Source organism: Primulina tabacum, chromosome 6, assembly GCF_025594145.1.
Source record: "Primulina tabacum isolate GXHZ01 chromosome 6, ASM2559414v2, whole genome shotgun sequence".
Classification (NCBI taxonomy): Eukaryota; Viridiplantae; Streptophyta; class Magnoliopsida; order Lamiales; family Gesneriaceae; genus Primulina; species Primulina tabacum.
The window spans coordinates 4,622,026-4,640,468 of NC_134555.1; the positions used below are offsets into that span (position 1 = coordinate 4,622,026).

At 35.3% G+C, this 18,443-nt stretch overlaps 3 protein-coding genes across 4 annotated transcripts; 2 read left to right on the forward strand and 1 right to left on the reverse strand.

Moving 5' to 3' along the window:
• The first annotated feature begins 2,323 nt into the window (after positions 1 to 2,323).
• LOC142548898 (protein ALTERED PHOSPHATE STARVATION RESPONSE 1-like) lies at positions 2,324 to 9,309 on the forward strand. Of its 2 annotated transcripts, none has more exons than XM_075657531.1 (6): positions 2,324 to 2,461; positions 5,512 to 6,828; positions 7,225 to 7,409; positions 7,618 to 7,838; positions 8,277 to 8,613; positions 8,692 to 9,309. In XM_075657531.1, exons 2-6 carry the CDS (start codon positions 6,009 to 6,011, stop codon positions 9,118 to 9,120), a joined length of 1,992 nt encoding a protein of 663 aa, XP_075513646.1. In that variant the 5' UTR covers positions 2,324 to 2,461; positions 5,512 to 6,008; the 3' UTR covers positions 9,121 to 9,309. The 2 variants fall into 2 exon arrangements, with proteins under 2 accessions (XP_075513646.1, XP_075513645.1); XM_075657530.1 differs by having other exon boundaries at positions 2,370 to 2,519.
• LOC142548899 (photosystem I reaction center subunit psaK, chloroplastic-like) lies at positions 9,310 to 10,388 on the reverse strand. Its single transcript, XM_075657532.1, has 3 exons — positions 10,135 to 10,388; positions 9,956 to 10,036; positions 9,310 to 9,754 (listed from the first exon to the last, which is right to left on the reverse strand). Exons 1-3 carry the CDS (start codon positions 10,222 to 10,224, stop codon positions 9,527 to 9,529), a joined length of 399 nt encoding a protein of 132 aa, XP_075513647.1. The 5' UTR covers positions 10,225 to 10,388; the 3' UTR covers positions 9,310 to 9,526.
• A 5,668-nt stretch (positions 10,389 to 16,056) lies between these two features.
• LOC142548022 (protein kinase PINOID-like) lies at positions 16,057 to 18,333 on the forward strand. Its single transcript, XM_075656391.1, has 2 exons — positions 16,057 to 16,876; positions 17,429 to 18,333. Exons 1-2 carry the CDS (start codon positions 16,308 to 16,310, stop codon positions 18,186 to 18,188), a joined length of 1,329 nt encoding a protein of 442 aa, XP_075512506.1. The 5' UTR covers positions 16,057 to 16,307; the 3' UTR covers positions 18,189 to 18,333.
• The last annotated feature ends 110 nt before the right edge of the window (positions 18,334 to 18,443 follow it).

Genomic DNA, 18,443 nt, shown 5'->3' on the forward strand with positions numbered 1-18,443 from the left:
AGTTTGAATGTTAAAAAGAATGTGAGTAAAAGAGATATGTTGTTATAATGAGTATGTAGTAGTGGAGCCCACGCGTTTTGTGGCACGTGCCAAATACGAAAAAAAAATTTGAACGCCCCTCTCTAACTCCCACTTACAATGGAGGAGGGTATCCTCATTGTGAGTGCTCTAATGAATCATTCGAAAATATAATATTTTCTACTCCACGTGTATTATATAATTTTTTTAATATAATTAAAAAAATAATATTTTAGACGTAAAAATATAATATTTTTAATAATTTGAACATTTTCGCTTAAATTAATATAAATATAACAAAATATTTATTTATTGTATAATTAACAAAAAAATAGTATTTTTTCAGAGTAAAAAAATAATTTAAACATAAATATTTTTCATGAGTCGAGTCGAAAATTAGTCTGACAAATTGACCTGTTAAATAGTTCATATTTGAAGATTATAGATAATTGCGCTAAATATCTCCATAAAATTCTCGTTGATTTAATACCTAACGAATTTGAGCATTTCAGTTCATCTATTAATACCCAAATTGTGTCAACACTCGTGTTAAAATTCTCTTTGAGCTAATACCCTTCTGTAAAAGATTTGAATATTTTAGTTCATATGTTATATTTTTTTGACATACAACATCTATTTCTATGCGAAAATTACGTCAAATACCTATTAAAGTTTTTCGTATTTTATTTTTAGCAGAAGATGAGCATTTTTTGATCTCAACCAATGAATAACCAAAAATTCTTTTTTCTATAGCAAATAAAATATTCCACAATTGTTTCAATTTAATTGTATCGATTAATCATATATTTAAAGCGAAAAAAGAATGAAAAACACGAAAAAACTTTTATGTGTATTTGACATAATTTTTTCATAGAAATAGAGGTCTATATGCTCAAAAAAATTATAAAAGATGAACTAAAATATTCAAATCTAGGGATATTAGATCAAGTAAAATTTTCATATGAACATTTTGAAACAATTTGTGTATTAATTAATAGATGGCTGAAATGTTCAAATCTGTTACACAAAAATATTATCTCAACAAAATTTTTCTCATATAGTTAGCTCAATTATCTCTAATCTTCAAATATGGACAGGATACGAACAAATGACTTAAAAACCAAACATTTTTAAATTGTATTAAATTATTATCGTTTTAATTTTCGTTGAACATTTAATTATTTTAAAATAAATTTGCCCAAATAAGTATGTGCTTTGTAATGAACGCATTATTATTTGATAGGTTAAAATACACGGTTAATATTTAATTTTACATAATAATAATAAAAAAAATTCTTTTAAGTTAAAGAATTCTTTTTTACTATTAATGCAATTTGTCGGATTCGAAAGTAAATATGTATTTGTATGTAATAATCTTTTTAATTATATTCGATTTGCATGTTAATATAAAAAGTACTAATTGTATTTATATAGTTTATAAGTTCCAATTGTTCGAGAAAAATAAGTCAAAAAAATGAATAAATAGTAATAAAAATTATGTACACTTTACATATTCAAAGATGGAGATCAATTTTTTTTTTGAGATACACAAAACCAGTATACTAAAAAGTTCGATTAAGCTTGAAACTCGACAAAAACGTCTCGCTAATCTCACTTAAATTTGAAAAGCTTGGAGCTCGACATTCAATTTTCGAAGCTAGGGGTGAGCATTCTGTCGGTTCGGTTACCGATCGAACCGAATTAACCATAACCGAACCGAACCGAAATATTTAACCATAACCGAACCGACCGAATTAATTTTCATAACCGATGAAAACCGAACCGAATTAAAATCGATTAATTCGGTCGGTGATCGAATTAACCGATTAGTTTTTTTAAAAAAATTGTGATTTAACTTTAATTATATATGTAAATTTTCTTAAATACTACAATCTATACAAGTGCATAAAAATATAAAATCACATACATCACAAATGTATAAGTTTTGTTTGAACACAATTAATACATATTATATCGATTTTAAAATTTAAAATTTAAAAATATATAAAATTTTATAAATAATAAAAATTTATTAAATAATAATATTTATTATATCGGTTAATTCGGTTAACCGATTTCAAAATTTTGAAAACCGTAACCGAACCGAATTAACCGAATTTTTTTAATTTGGAAACCGAATTTTCGAAATAACCGAACCGAATTTCCGAATTGGCTCAGTTCGATCGATTAATTCGGTTTAACCGAAATTTTGCACACCCTGTTCGAAGCACTTACGTTTCTTAGAACTTGCACAAAACTATGCACAACGCATTATTAAATAGGATGCAATATTTTGACCGCAACGTTTCAATAAAGGATGGTGTAAAAGTGGATAAACCTTTTTTCATAAAGCAAGCACCTTTGCTTAGGATTCTTCCTCCAACTGAGCTTGGGAATTGAGGGGTCGTGGCCTCGTGGGTTTGCTTTCACATTTCTCCGTCTTGTACGTATATTCTTCAGCTTCTTTCTTGCTGTAGTCTGATGAAAGAAACCATACTCGAGTAAATCCTTTAGAACCTCTGATTTTATTGTTTCAAGATTATACATTTTGCTGTGGTTTTTCTTTTTTCTCCTTTATACGCTATTTTATTTTCGGCATTTGTCGTGTCTGGCTGCCGTGTCAGCACCATTATTTTGTAGCTGTCATCTGTTTGGTACTTGGAAGCAAAAAACGATGTATTATCGGTAGTATTTGTGACCTGTTTGAGGGAAAATTTGTACTTTAAAGAGTATCATTTGTTCGAAAGTTCTTGTACAGTGTGTTTTGACAGCGAACTTTATAATTTGTGGAACAAAAGAAGAAAACTATGCTGTTTTTGTCTGGAGATGGGCTTTGTTTAATGTTGTGAATGATTCCCAGTAACTCCTCTTCTGTAACTGATCAAGAACTCGACCTCGAATATGCACGCACCCAACACCGCATTCAATCGATATTCAACGTAAACTAAAGAATCAGAAAACAGGGAAAAAAAGAACACAAACACGGGGAATTGTAGTGGTTCGGCTCACTTTGCCTACATCCACTTTAGAACTCAGAGCAAGATTTATTGATCCACCGAGAGAGATACAAAAGTTTACAAAAATAGAATGAATTCCCTATCTTCTACAAGTCACGCTTATTTATATTCAAGCTTTCTGCCAACAGGACTAACTGTCCATTGACTAACTTAACTACTTAATTATATAAGTATTAGTCAACTAATGAGTTATTAGTAGCTCAGCGATAAACATCCAAGAACGACTTTGTACCGATCACATCTGATAATGATATGTTGATCTACTTTGGCTACAATTCTCCACCTGATCAGCATGTAAATATCCCTTGCTCTTCATTGTTCCCCTTCCCTCCTTCCTAAGTAGGCTTTCCAAGTTTGATCAATGACAGACAATGCTGAAACTTTGTTCCTGTCAACACTTTAGTGAACGTATCAGTCAGCATATCAGATGGATTATCACCAGTCCCAATCTTCCTTATCTTCACCCGACCTTGAGATACCATATCCTCTATAAAGTGAAGCCTAGCATCTATATGTTTTGTCCTCTCATGATGCACTGGATTTTTCATCAACTGCACAACTCCTTGACTATCACAATACACCAAAGTTTCAGCTTGTACTTCCTTCTAACTCTTCAACCAAGCCTTTTATCTGTAAGGCTTCCTTAAATGTCTGTGGCAGCAACATATTCTGCCTCTGTGGTGGGGAATGCTACAATAGGTTGAAGGATAGACTTCCAGCTGACAGTATTACCATATAGAGTAAAAACGTAACCCGTTTGCGACTTCCTCTAATCTCTGTCACCAGCAAAATCTGCGTCTACGTAACCTGCAATTTTCTCATTCATTTTCCAATTGTTATCGTAGTTTAAACCAACCTCTTTTGATCCTTTAAGATACCTTAAGACCAATTTCACAGCCTGCCAATGGTTAGGGCCAGGATTCGACATAAACCTGCTTACCAAGCTTGATGCATATGCTATATCAAGCCTCGTACACACCATGCCATGGATAAATACTTCAGGTGGCACTGGAGTATGGTCCTTTAAGCATTTCTCCAGCTTCTTCTTCACTCTTTGAGCTTTGTTCTGAAGATAGTTTAAAACGTGCTCCGATTGGTGTTGTCACAATCTTTGCATTTTGCATATTAAACCTTTTAAGGACTTTACCTATATATGCTTGGTGTGTGATGTGTAAATGAGCCAGAGATCTATCTCTTCTTATATCCACACCTAATATTCTTGATGCTTGGCCCATATGTTTCATTTCAAACTTCGTACCCAGTAGCTGATTTAGTCTCTTGATTTCATTGCTTGCAATGAGTATATCATTCACATATAATATCAAGTACAATCTGTTGTCATTCTCCAGTTTCTTAAAGTAAAAGTAGCCAGCATGGTTGCTCCTCTGATATCCACTGTTGACCACGTATCCATCAAACCTTAAGTATGACTGGCGGGATGACTGTTTCAAACCATATAATGATCTCGTTAAAAGACAAACTTTGTGTTCCTCGCCGGCTGATGCATACTCTTCTGGTTGGGCCATATAAATGGTCTCCTCCAACTCTCCGCGTAAGAAGGTCGTCTTGACATCCATTTGCTCTAATTACATATCATAATGTGTCACCAATGACAATAGTATTCTAATGGATGAGTGTTTTACTACTGGTGAAAAAACCTCTGTATAATATATTCCCTCGTGTTGAGAGTAACCCTTTGCCACTAGCCTTGCTTAATATTTTGCTTCCATAACCCCCGGGACTCCATCCTTGAACTTATATATCCATTTTTAAGCCTATAATCCTTTGTTTTCCAGGATTATCTACTAGTATCCAGGTGTGGTTGTTGTTTACTCCTCTTCACCGCGTTGGGGTGCGCGTCTTACATGAAATACCGGGAGCATCACCCACCTCGAGAGCTTATCAAAGATTTTTACCGTGGGCCCTCACCTCCTTCGTTTAAGCATCCGATGATTCCACCCACATGACTCGATATAGACGACGACTCTGATACCACTTGTTGATCCGTGATGAGCTCTCGAGGTGGGTGATGCTCCTGGTATTTTATGTAAAGCGTGCGTCCCAATGCATTGAAGAGAAGTAACCTCGATTGGAGGACAGATTGAATTCAGGGGAGGCCTGAACCATAAAAATAATAGTGAAACTTTGTTTGAGGGGAGGATTGATGGAAATGTAACCAAAGTCCTATATTGGAATATCAAGAGAAAGATAATGAGTTAATAAGATGAAATGATATCTCCATTGGTATAAGACTTTTTGGATAAAGTCTGAAAACAAATCAGTGAGGGTTTATAACCAAAGTGGACGATATCGTACCATTGTGGAGATAAGTAACTTCCATTGTACAACATTTAATGCTGAAAGCTTCTATTATTATTTAAGGGTGTCGAATTGCATTCTGAGCTCAAAGTGAAAAGGCTAATGGTTTTTGTTTTAATAGTCTTGTTTTCTGATTTTATTCCTATTGAATCTGCAGATTTTTTGGGCACTAACTGACGCATGTCTGAAGGACTTCAGATCTTTTATGGGTTTGCGAGCTTGGTAGAGTTTTTGAACTGTGTTATTTTAGTACCTTTCTGCACTTCAGTTCTTGAATTTGTCATGCTGTGAAGTGTCAGAATGGTTCTAAGGATTTAGTCTTAGGTTTTTAGCACACCGTTTCCATGCTTCTTTGAGAGCATAATCTATTTCGCTCGGTGTAGTGTCAGAATAGTTCTAAGGATTTCATCTTAGGAATGCCATTTCCATGCTGCTCTCAGAGCATCATTGCTGTGTGTATCACTTGGATATTTTATTATGCTGGGCAGAAGCAGCATTTCAAGTTGTCGTATGAACAATGAAATGTGATGTTAATCCTCTAGAACATGAAGATCGTGGTATAGATTCTGCAAGGAGGTAAATGTTGAAGAGATAGAAACTCTACCAGGTCAGCCTTTGCTACAATTCTTTTTAGCATATTCAGATTAATAAAAAATGGGATGTGTTGCATCAAGAATGGATCGGGAAGAGCGGGTGAGGATTTACAGGGAGAGGAAGAGGCTTATGAAACAGTTGTTGGGATGCAGAAAAGAATTTGCTGATGTTCTGTTGGTGTACTTAAGATCACTAAAAAATACTGGAGCGACCCTTAGACAGTTTACCGAATCTGAATCACTGGAACTTGAGGGAAACACTTTTGATTTTGCATTTCCTCCTTCGCCTCCAGTCCCCCCTCCCCCTCCTCCTCCTCCTCCTCCTCCTCCTCCTTTGCCGCCTTCATCTCCACCACCAACTTCATTCAGCCCTGATTCAAGGAAGCTTAAGAATAAACACGCTCATTCTGCTGTGGAAGAAGAAATAGAAATTGATGAGGACAACAATCACACTCCACCACCTCCACCTACCGGTTTTTCTTGGGATTATTGGGACCCTTTTGGTTCTTCATCACCCCAGTGTGATAGACAAAGTGAAACAATGGAACAAGAGGAGGAGAATTGGGCTGAGACAAATACTGAATTTATAGATGAAGATGAGGAAGCAGCCATTGATGCTACTAAAGAAATTGATCAGATTCCCATGAATCAGCAGAGGCTTGAACTCGCTGATGACAATTCCTCAGTGATGAGCTGGCATGCTAAAGACACAGCTGATATGGGTATGGTGGTTTGGAGGAATAACAAGACCTTGAGCAGTATTGTTAAGGATTTGGATGAATATTTCCTCAAGGCATTTGGCACTGTGAAGAATATAGCTGTTGTTATAGATGTCAATACGGGTGATTCTTTCCGTTATAATGGCATAAAAGAGAACAAGAGTAACTACTTTTTCCCTCTATATCGAAGCAAACTGTTTGGTTTTTCCCTTCATGGTTTATGATATCTCTTAAACTAGACATACCGAGCAAATTTGTTTGTCATGGTGTTATTTCCTCTATGCTTTTGTCGAATTCCATCTTATATGTTTTTATGTCCATCCAACTTTCCGAGGATGGCATTTTTTCAAATGCAAGAGTTCCTTTTTTTGGTGTATTGTGCTCAGCCTGATGATATCGAAATTCCCTGGGTTATGTGAAGGAAAGCATTTCTGATGCTAATTTGTAATGGAACATCATCCTTCTAATCTAAGTTTTAACTAATTATGGCAAGCTGTTTATTCTCTGGGAACCAAATAGGCAAGACATTTTTGGGGCTTACACCATCTATATTTGCAGGGAAGAGGAGCAACTCAAGAAAAGTTTTTCGTGCTCTGACTTGGAGTTGGTCCCTTAAATCACTTCACTCCTCAAGAGAAGCTGAACTTTTCTCCGAATCTAGTGAACCCTGTAAACCTGGAGCTCATGGCATCACTCTCCAAAAGGTCTATTCTGAGGAGAAGAAGCTCCATAAGGATGTTAAGGTAATGGGTTGAAAATAAAGTACAAGTACATTACCAAAGAATAGCATTGTACTATTTGTTGTAAGGATATATGATTTAGAAAGAAAATCATAGAGATTCAGCTGATAAAATGGATTCCCATGTTTGTCTAAACCTTGATAAAGTGACAAGTGTATTATTATGTCTATAAGCAAATTTAATGGCAAGCTTGCTTGTATATATTTTGAAGGAGGAGGTGAATGCGAAGGTGGAGTATGGGAGAAAATCTTTGCTGCTGCAGAGACAAGAGGAAGACCATGATTGGACCAAGGCTGAGAAAACTCGGCTAACCGTTGAAAGTTTGGAATCGTATATTTTATCTATACAAGAATCGATAAATGGGTCTTATTCGACTATATCAAAACTTATAAACGAGGAGCTACACCCTCAGATTGTTGTGCTGGCTTCAGGGTAAACTCGCAAGTTATTGAACTTTAGTGTGTTGGATGTATTTAGTTGCTAGCTGGGACGACAACCTTTGAAAGTGCGTAATAAATATTGGAAGAATTTGTTTATACCGAGTGTCAAATTGTTTTCTTGTATGGTCAGAAAGTTCAAATGAAGGGGAAAGAGCTTATAGCAGCTAACTGATTTAAATAAAATTGAAGCCTCTTTTGTTTTCCCGAGTCGATCTCTTATGATATATGTAATTTTCATCTAATTTTCGTACTTCATTGCGCATGAGGGATGTATTGAAGTATAAAAATTATTGTTGTGTCATCTTCCATGTGGTTGAGTTTTTCAAATTAATTTCCAATTCAGATGTCCCAGGATAGCCAATTTTCAGAATTTGAATCTCACTAAAGACTGCTTCCGGTCTTTTGACTCACTGTGTTTCTTCTTATGCAGATTGATGCATATGTGGCAGACAATGCACAAGTGTCATCAAGTCCAGAGCCATATATCTCAACAGCTGATCCATCTACCAGATCAGCAACACATCGAACCTACTTCTGAATACCATCTACAGGCTGCAGCTCAGCTCCATACAGAGGTCACTTCTTGGTACAGTAGCTTCTGCAAACTCATAAAATTTCAGCGAGAATATGTAGGTACCCTCAGAAAATGGACCGAACTTACCTGTTGCCCTGCAAATATCGGTGGCACTCAACAGAGTGATAACTCTTTAAAATTGGATGCCCTTCTCGGAGAATGGCTCCACCAACTCAATAATTTACAGGATAAGGTAACCTGTTTGATTAAATCTTGAAGCACCAGTTAAGTTTCTAACTTGGTTCAATTTTTTCCCATTATTCATCTGCAGATGGTGTCTGAAGCTATCAAGGGCCTGGTATCTGCTGTTGAAACCATAGCCTTACAGCAGCAAGAAGAATACAACATGCGCAAGAGATCTGAAAAACTGGGGCGGAAACTGGAAAGAGAACTCAATTCCCTTTCAGAAGTCGAGTTTAAGTTTGAGGGAAGTTTTTCTCTTGAAGAAGCAAACTCAGTGACCACGTCCAAGCATCCTTTGTTGATTAGGCGCGCCAAAGTTGAGGCTCTCAGGACGTTAGTGAATGATGAGAAAGCCAAGTATATAAATTGTGTCAAAGCCACTCAAGTCATGATTCTGAACCATCTAAAGACGAGGCTACCAAATGCATTTGGTGCACTAACGGACTATTCAAAAGCTTGTGTTCATAGTTTTGAGGCAATTCTTGATGGCCTCAATGCATCAGAGCAGCAAGGGTGAATTGAATATGATGTTCTGTGGACGTGCACAACTTATGGAAAACAGGCAGTCGTTGATTGATGTTTTAACCGATGTGCAAGAGTAGTTGAGTTGTAGATTAACTGCTTAAGTTCAAGACCATATACGTTATCCTATCAAAGCATGTCAGCTTTAAACGATCATCTTGAATATGTTTGATTAAATCTTGAATAGCACAGTGAAATGCCTTTTTTATTCCACGGTAAAAATTCAATTATTTAAAAGAAAATGAAATAACGATATCCTATTAACCTATTCTCCACCATTAACGTTGACTGGTATTGCATCATCATACAAATTACATCAATAATCTAACGAGTCGAGTTGATCAATATGCACATAACATTAAACATAACGAGATAAAGCATCTCTGCGAAGCAAAGACAATTTAGATGGCACCGATGTTTTTGAGACCAAGTACAACCCCAACTCCAATAATGTGGCCTACAACACCACACGCCAATGTATCAGCCAACGTGAACCCCGCAGGATCGCCAGTCTGCAGACCGGATTCCCTCACCTCCAGCTTCAACCCCGCAGTCGCCTTACGGTTCGCAGATGGAGCCAACCCAAACCGACCCGCAAACAACATTAAACTAGTTGCTGTCACCATTATCTGCATTTTGATTAGAAACAAAAAATATTGTTTTAAATTCCAACAATCAATTTTTTTTTTAAATCATACAATAAAAAACTAGCGTAGTAGGAAAAGAAATAGACCCAGGTCACTTGTTCCATCTCAGCTAATACAAGGACGACAAAGTTATCGACTTTCTTGAATTCCCAGAAAGATTTAATAGTATTTTAACAAGTTTACCAAATTAGTAGGTGATCCAATGAAGTCACAGCGAGCTCCTAAAGCTCCCTGCCCTCTGCGCTTAATGGGTTGAAGTGCTACCTGGAAAACCAACAAAAACATATGTTTCAACTCTTGGAATACAATCCCAGATCAAATTTCCGAATCTTAAGCGCCAACTTGAGGGATATTTGACTTACCAAGCTCTTCACATGAGAAACTACTGGTGCTGTTTGAGGCCTGAGCCCATTGAATTGTGGCAGAGAAGTCATCATCACTGTAGAAGCCATTTCTCTGCTGAAGAGATCGGTCAGATTATCTGATTTAAAATGCAAATAATCCTATACTCAAATAATCAAGATCTCGTGAAGCTCAGTGTTTATATGTTTGTGAATAGAATTGAAACAATGCCACACAAATAGCTCGTGGCCTTAGAGTTGCAGAAATGGATACACTGAAATATTTGCCGCTGAGATGGCAATGATGTATTGGTCGATCCTAGTTGGATAAGATATGCTGTGTCGTGTCTTTGTTAAACGTCTAGGCTAGCTTGTCATAGGCGAGGGCTTACTGGATCAAGTTGCTTTATAGTAGATATTTGCACTTGGGCCAGATTTTCCCATGCGACTGCCCAAGTTAACCTATTAAGGTTACCCAGTTGAGCTTTCGGCCCCTATTTTTTCTTCCGTAGGAGGAACCAAAGCATCCTAAAAAGTGTCGAGTAGTGACGATAAATCCATGCTGCTCGAGCGTCTTTGTGGTTCGTGTTCCGTTATAATCGAGGAGTTGGGAGGTCGGGGTTCGAACTTATCCTACTCGGCTTGCCTGGAGAACTTTGAGATCGGGTACAAGTACGACTGTTCGGGTCGTATGTACGTCATAAGTATTCATGTTCTTGAAGATATTGAAACTATTTTATAAGCTCACATAATTTAATTAATTATATATGAACAAGTTATCCAATAAAGGAATCAAATAAAGTGATATAATTAATTATGAGTTTCCAAAGTATCAAATAAATTGTCAAGATCCACCTTATGTGTAGACACTCAGTCTTATTAAGTCTTCTATGATGTGTCGAATACTGCTAAAGTTATATAAGGTTATGGTCATGAGTCACATAGAATAACACACAATATATATGTTACACATATTCTAGATCTCTTTCATTCTCTCATCCGAGACAAAAATAAAGTGGTCGACTCTTTGTTGTCTCAGTTAGATATTTGAGTGGTTCTTAGAATTTAATATCATGCCGACTCGATTCATAATAGAGCAAGTTTTTTTCCCTATCCATTTTGGTGACTCATCCAAATGACTTACTTAGATATAAAATTATTAAAAAATATATCATTAAATGTTCCTCTTTTATTAAATTCCATTTTGGAACGACTTAGATTCATATTTACAAGACTGATTCAAACTACTTCTCTAACAAAACCCATCAATTAATAATTTGGCAGATTATTTAATCACTTGACTAAACATTGTAAGAACAATGTCAACTTTCCTCGTCATTGGAAACTGCTGATCTCCTTTTCAATTGGACCAAAACATTAAAGAATCATACTTGAAAAATTGCAAGGTTTTTTTTACTACGAATAACGAAATAAAAAATTAAGAAGAAACACAGAAAGACTTGCAGAAATCATCGACCAAAACTAACGAATTAGATAAACAAACATATTATAATTTATGCCATATTTCGACGAAACATTGAAACAATGCAAACTGTTTTGGAGTTATTTTTTTTGTTAATAAATAATAGTATCCAGAATTATTAATTCATTATATTCTTGAGTTCCTTCTTGTTTGGTGATTATGTTGTCAATCATAATTAAATAAAAAAATTAACTTTTTGTTTATTTATTTTTTTAACCTTGGGAACTCTAAAACACAAATGCTATTTTATATAGTGCCTACAAGTTAACCCAAAATATTAATGTAATAATCTGTAAATCATATTAGGGTGATATACTGTATCAATATCGTACGAAAATTATATACCGTAATTTTGGTAAGTATAACTAGCATATCGATTATATCGAAATTATACGGTATACTGATATTTCGGTATAGTATCGGTATATACAATTTTATAATGAAAAAATCTTGCATTTTTTATATTTTATAATTTTTGTTTTAAAATTTTATATATTTTTCGATATTCCAATATATATATATATATCGAAATTTTCAAATTTCGTATTGTTATCGTATCAAAAATTCAGTATTGCTATAACATCGTATCGAACGTTTCGATATACTAAAAATCGATAAATTCAATATTTTTCAATATATTTTTATTTTGCATGTGAGAGCAGTGTTTGTGTGTTGTCGATATGAACATATTTTGTCCTCTTGTCTGCTTGGCCAAAACAGAGGGAATATTGGTATTGTGTTTTCTATCTCTCTTAATTTATATTATATAAAATAATATAATATAATTGATATAATAAATGTGAAAAAGACTACGTAATTAAGTCAACAAACATCTCATCAATGACGTATTAAAATCTTAATCACATGGCCATCTAGTTGATTTAATTACTCCTAAATCGATCTTATGAAATGATAAAGAGAAACATTAAAAGATGGTAAATCTTGAAAAGAAAAGACCGATCCCGCAAAAATCTCCATCCCAAGATTACCAAACAATAACCTCAATTATCCGCATTTGTACCTTTTTTTATATAACATAATCTAAGGACGTGAAAGACTCGAACTTGAGTTAATACATGGAGAATTCCCGTGAAACCACTGGGCGAAGCCCTGGATCTCACATTTGTACCTATTTAGTTCTTCATATACAATATTAATTAATGTACATTTTAGTAATTCCACGTCGTATGTTTGGCCTTTCCACAAATGATCAATATTTTCAAAATTTTATAATTACATGGTTAATAAATATTTTGTGGCATGCACGTGACTTTAACAACACAATTGTAAAATATTTACAATGATATTGATCATTTAATTACATGATGTTGACGAAAAATGAATAAAATCGATCGTCATAAGATTGTTACCAGAGCCGTATCTGTGGTTCACAGGGTCTGAGGCAATATGTTAAAAAAAGCTTGTTGTGATAAATAATCGTAAAGCTCATTTTGCAAATTAAAAATAACCAAAAAATAGATATAAGGAAAATATAATTTACAAGTTATATATTTATCTCTTTGCGATTTTTTTTTTCGTGCGCCACAACATCAACATAGGTCTAACATAATACAGTATCATATGAACAATTATATTGAGAAAAGATTGAAATTGACAAAAAATGTAAGATATGTTGCCAAAATTGAAATTTATCAATATAAACTATCAAAATAACAAAATGATAAATATAATGAACCAATATTGTAAAAATATATGATTTGTTTTAAATAATAAATATAATATTTTATTTAAGAAAATAGAAAATAAAGATATGTAAAATAGGTAAGTATCACAATTTTTTGTGTTTTATTTTTTGAAATGGGTCCAACTACGTAAATTCAAGAAAAGATGCCAAATAATTTGATTAAATCCACAATAACATGATCATCATATTTAATCATATTTTCAATGGATCAATGTCCAAATTTTTTTAAATGTTTGTTACACATACTATTTAGGTGTATACCTAAATAACATGAGACTTATGATTTTTTTGGGCCCCTGTGAGAGCCGGGCGCTGAGGCGATGGCCTCTCTGGCCTCATAAGAGGTACGGCCATGATTGTTACAAGTTTATAATTAATCCAAAAAAAGAAGATACAGAAATAAAAAAATGTAACATCCTAATACATAATGACCAAAATTGTATTTTGCCCAATTTTAATATGATCGTGTTTACGTGACAAATTCCTCAATTTTTAATTTTGATGACGGGGTGAATTCATAAATCTGTTGGTCACTGTATCGTCCCAATTATACAAGATAAAATTTGTGTGAGACGGTCTCACGGGTCGTATTTGTGAGACATATCTCTTATTTGAGTCATCCATGAAAAATTATTACTTTTTATTGTAAATATCGATAGGGTTGACCCGTCTCACAGACAAAGATTCGTGAAACCGTATCACAAGATACCTACTTTTTATATAAATTTTTTTTTTCATATAGATCAAGAATTCGTAGAAAATATCAATTATTCAATCAAAATTTCAATTTTACCATTTATTTGTATGATACGTGTTTATATGTTTGGGATTTTTTTTTAAAAAAAAAGAAAAAAAGCAAACGTGATCGAAGACGAAAAAATATTATTTTACTTATTTATGATTGAATATGTGTTAATTAATTTTGTTATTATTACATGTGTGATCACTGGGTCCATCTTTTGGTTCAGGAAATTACAAAAATGCACGACAAAATCTGACCCAATCAAACGGCAACCACGCCATAGCCGAGATGGGCAATCTCGACATTCTAAGTCTTCCTCGTCTCCGCGTGTCAGGATCTTGGCACTCCAAAAACCCGTACGTGCGAAGATGCATGTGTCATTCTGTCGCACCTAAGCATAGCTCTTGCCGGGAAATTATTATATTATATTATATAATAGTAATTATGAATGACATGGTCACATAAATATATATGAGTAATGATATTCGAGTAGTTCATGTGAATTTAGGTCCAGTATTTAGAAAATCCCTCAAGATCATCTTCATAATTGAGTTTGTTAGGAGGTCACCACATTCACACAAAGTTGGTGGGAGGTTTTTCGTGAGGTCATCTAGGTCGACCTTCCATACCTCTATAATCTCGTCAATCAGGAGGTGGTCGACCTCCCATCATGACTCGACCCGACCTTCACGCGTTTGGTGTCGTGTTGATTCGGGAGTGTTTCGGCCGAGCTCTCACATTATCCAGATTGTAGACAAGCTCCTGTCTAGGAGAGCTGTTACTCAGACATTAATGGGTAGCCACAAAAATAAAGCCCAAAAAGGTAAAGTCCGCAAAAATTTAATCTAATCTCGTCCAAGATTCTGAGAATCTAAAGCTACCAAATCAAGACTTTACTCTTCTCTTATAAATACCAGATTCGATTCATTGTTATATTTACTCACTCTACACACATAATATTCTATCTACTTTATATATATATTCTGCATTGAATAAAATGCAGCTGCCGAATAATTTTATTATTTTTATTTTTTCCTTCAAATTTTTAATATATTTTTGTCATCCAACTTTGTTTCTCTGACTTCGTCCATGTAATAGCCATGCAAATAGTAACATGTACTTGAAAAAAGAGGAAACAATCTTGGTGTGTTTTGTTGATTAAAAAAAATATATTTATTTTAATTTAGCTAACTTAAATCTAAGTTTATTATGAGTAATCTTAGTAATTAATCAATATTATTGATGAGAATAAAACAATGAGTTTATTAATGAGCAATTATTGTCGCATTCAGTTCATTAATATTTTTTTTTTGAAAACATAAAATAAAATATAATATAATGCACACAAATTATAACTGCTTGTGAATTGAAACTACGTAGCTAGTACTGTCCATTATTTATGGCTGCAGTTCAAAATTTTAAATATTTTAAACGAGAGGTGATGTACTTGAATATTATATTATATTAAATAAATGCACAAAGAAACATGACAAAAACGAAGACAGACTTGAATTATTCCATTTCAGAAATAGCAGTTTATTTTTTTTTTTTTACAAAAACTTGTGTGAGACGATCTCACGGGTCGTATTCTGTGAAACAGATATTTTATTTGGGTCATTCATAAAAAATATTTTTTTTATGCCAATAATATTATTTTTTATTGTGAATATCGATAGGATTGACATGTCTCACAAATAAAGATTCGTGAGACTGTTTCACAAGAAATTTACTAATTTTTTTAGGATGGTCTAAATTTATTTTGTATAATGAGTTGATTCGATTCATATTTAAAATAAATAATAGTAATATTTTTTATATATAGAATTGGACTGGAGATTTAGTGAACCTTAAATAACCCTCAACGGCCAATTTTTTTTTAAAAAAATCAGAATTGAAGCTTTCTGATATATTAATGTCTTCTGTACGGAAACCCTACTTTGCTGTTTAAGGCTGCTGCTCTTATTTAACACCCATCTATACTCTCTTTAAATTAAAGGGCTCTCCGTATTTGGATTGAGGATTTGGCTCTAGCGTGAATTGTTGACTTTGCGACCTCTTCCTGTGGCGGTGTTGATTGATTTTTTTGATATATAAATTAGCGTCTAGCTCTAATATTTCTTTGTATTTGGTTTCGAAACGGAAAGGAAAATTAAATCTCCTAAAGCATTCGTCACATTAAATGATCCTTTGTTCCTTTTAAAAAAAAAACTTTTGACTGGATGATGGTTGTTCAACTTTCTGGGTGAAAATTTCCTTTACCGTGCATGCAAACGCGCGCAGAAAGAATGGTAGACTCACGGAGGAATTTGGATGAGATGATTTTTGCACGAGGATTTTACTCCAGCAAAAGCTCCAAGAGCAGTGACACTACGATAAGCCATCGCACCAGCTTCAGCAGGCTTTCTTTCGAGCTTCCGACTAGCTCGCCGGAGAATCAGGCGGCGATGACGCCGCACCGCTCGTCGGGCTCGTCATTCCAAGTTATTTGTTCGAAAACGGGGATGAGTTTCCGGGACTTCAGCCTTGTCCGGCAAATCGGCAGCGGAGACATCGGTAGAGTTTATCTCTGCCGCCTCCGCGGCGGGGATGAGCTGCGGCTCTACGCCATGAAAGTGGTGGACAATGAAGTGCTGGCCATGAAGAAGAAAACCCAAAGAGCTGAGACTGAGAGGAAGATCATGAGATTATTAGACCACCCTTTTTTGCCCACTCTGAAGGCCGAATTCGAGGCCTCCAATTTTTCTTGCGTGGTGATGGAGTATTGTTCCGGCGGGGATTTACATTCTTTGAGGCACAAACAGCCGCAGAAACGTTTCTCTATCAGCTCGGCGAGGTAAATTAATAATAAATTATTATTTCTAATTCTCTTCTATTTTGTCAGCTTGTATAAATCCAAATCCAAATATATTTCAAAAGGTGATCATCTATTTGAGAAAAGCTGAGGTTGTGTCATCATAATGTAGAATATGACCCTGTTATAACTTATACGTCTGTGCTTTTGTTTGATTATGCTATATAAGACCGTTCATTCAAGTTCTTTTCTTAAACATGTACTGTGCCTGTCTCATTTCTTGCAAAAAATAAAGAACTCCGCAGTTGGCTGTGTTGAAATTTGTTCAAGAAACCTGAAAAAAGGAAAACAAGAAAATTTTAATTCTCATGTATTAACTTTATCCCGGATAAGGATCCCTGTTCTTTAATATTTTCCAAATCCGGGTTTTCTTGTTTAGTCACTTCCTTGAAATCTGAAACCAGAATTTACCACATCGGATTCTTCACTTTATCGTCTCCACCGAGCAATCAGAAACGGTTTTTTAATTTTTTTCACCCACCCCTTAAAAAAATTTATTTCTTTTCACTAAACAATTCAATATTTTTTTTCCAGGTTTTATGCAGCTGAAGTTTTGGTAGCACTAGAGTATCTTCATATGTTGGGTATAATATACAGAGATCTGAAGCCCGAAAATGTGCTCGTCAGATCCGACGGTCACATTATGCTCACCGACTTTGATCTTTCCCTATGCTCCGACGCAATCCCCGCCGTCGAATACCCTGACTCCTCACCCGAATCAGCATCTTCATCTGCGGCAGAACAGAGCTCCCGCTACCTCACACTATTCTCATGCATCTCGAACCGGCTCTTCCGGTCCAAAAAGATCCAGACTTTAGCCACGAACCGGATATTCGTGGCCGAGCCAGTCAACGCCCGGTCAAGCTCCTTCGTGGGGACCCATGAGTACGTGGCGCCAGAGGTGGCATCCGGTAGGGCTCACGGTAACGCCGTCGATTGGTGGGCTTTTGGTGTTTTCATGTACGAAATGATTTATGGACGGACCCCATTTGGTGGCGCAAATAACGAAGCAACGCTGCGTAACATCACTAAACAACCGCTGGCGTTCCCCAACGAGTGGCGCTGCGGCTCGAGCGAAGCCCAGGCCAGAGGACTGATAACCGGGTTGCTCAACAAGGATCCGGGTCGGAGGCTCGGGTCGAAGCGGGGGGCAGCGGAGGTGAAGACCCACCCGTTTTTCAAGGGGTTGAATTTTGCCCTGATTCGGTCCGTGATGCCACCTAGTGTACCGGGAATCAGGAGACAGAAGACGGTTACGTCACGTTGCCAAACGGCGCCGTTCAATGTGTTCTGAAATCATTTTTTTTTTTTGGGTGATGACTGGTGAGTGTCGGAGATTTTGGTTAGGAGGAAGCCACAGTTTATTTAATTAAAACATATTTATTATTATATGAAGATGGTTTTCTTTTTAAAAAATGTACAGGGAAATTCAAGTCACGTTATTACAGGGTGATATGTAATTTTCAAATTATTGACTTATCACACTTGTAATCTTTTTTACAATTTATCAGATAGAAGGTAACTTTTGAGATATCTATGTTCATGAAAC

Excerpts from the sequence above, each read along its gene's own strand:
- LOC142548898 (XM_075657531.1), top strand. The coding sequence starts at position 6,009 with ATGGGATGTGTTGCATCAAGAATGGATCGGGAAGAGCGGGTGAGGATT. Across the intron at positions 6,829-7,224 it reads TGGCATAAAAGAGAACAAGA|GGAAGAGGAGCAACTCAAGA; the intron begins GTAACTACTTTT and ends CTATATTTGCAG. Across the intron at positions 8,614-8,691 it reads TCAATAATTTACAGGATAAG|ATGGTGTCTGAAGCTATCAA; the intron begins GTAACCTGTTTG and ends ATTCATCTGCAG.
- LOC142548899 (XM_075657532.1), bottom strand. The coding sequence starts at position 10,224 with ATGGCTTCTACAGTGATGATGACTTCTCTGCCACAATTCAATGGGCTC. Across the intron at positions 10,037-10,134 it reads TTTCTCATGTGAAGAGCTTG|GTAGCACTTCAACCCATTAA; the intron begins GTAAGTCAAATA and ends TTGGTTTTCCAG. Across the intron at positions 9,755-9,955 it reads TTGGATCACCTACTAATTTG|ATAATGGTGACAGCAACTAG; the intron begins GTAAACTTGTTA and ends ATCAAAATGCAG.
- LOC142548022 (XM_075656391.1), top strand. The coding sequence starts at position 16,308 with ATGCAAACGCGCGCAGAAAGAATGGTAGACTCACGGAGGAATTTGGAT. Across the intron at positions 16,877-17,428 it reads TTCTCTATCAGCTCGGCGAG|GTTTTATGCAGCTGAAGTTT; the intron begins GTAAATTAATAA and ends TTTTTTTTCCAG.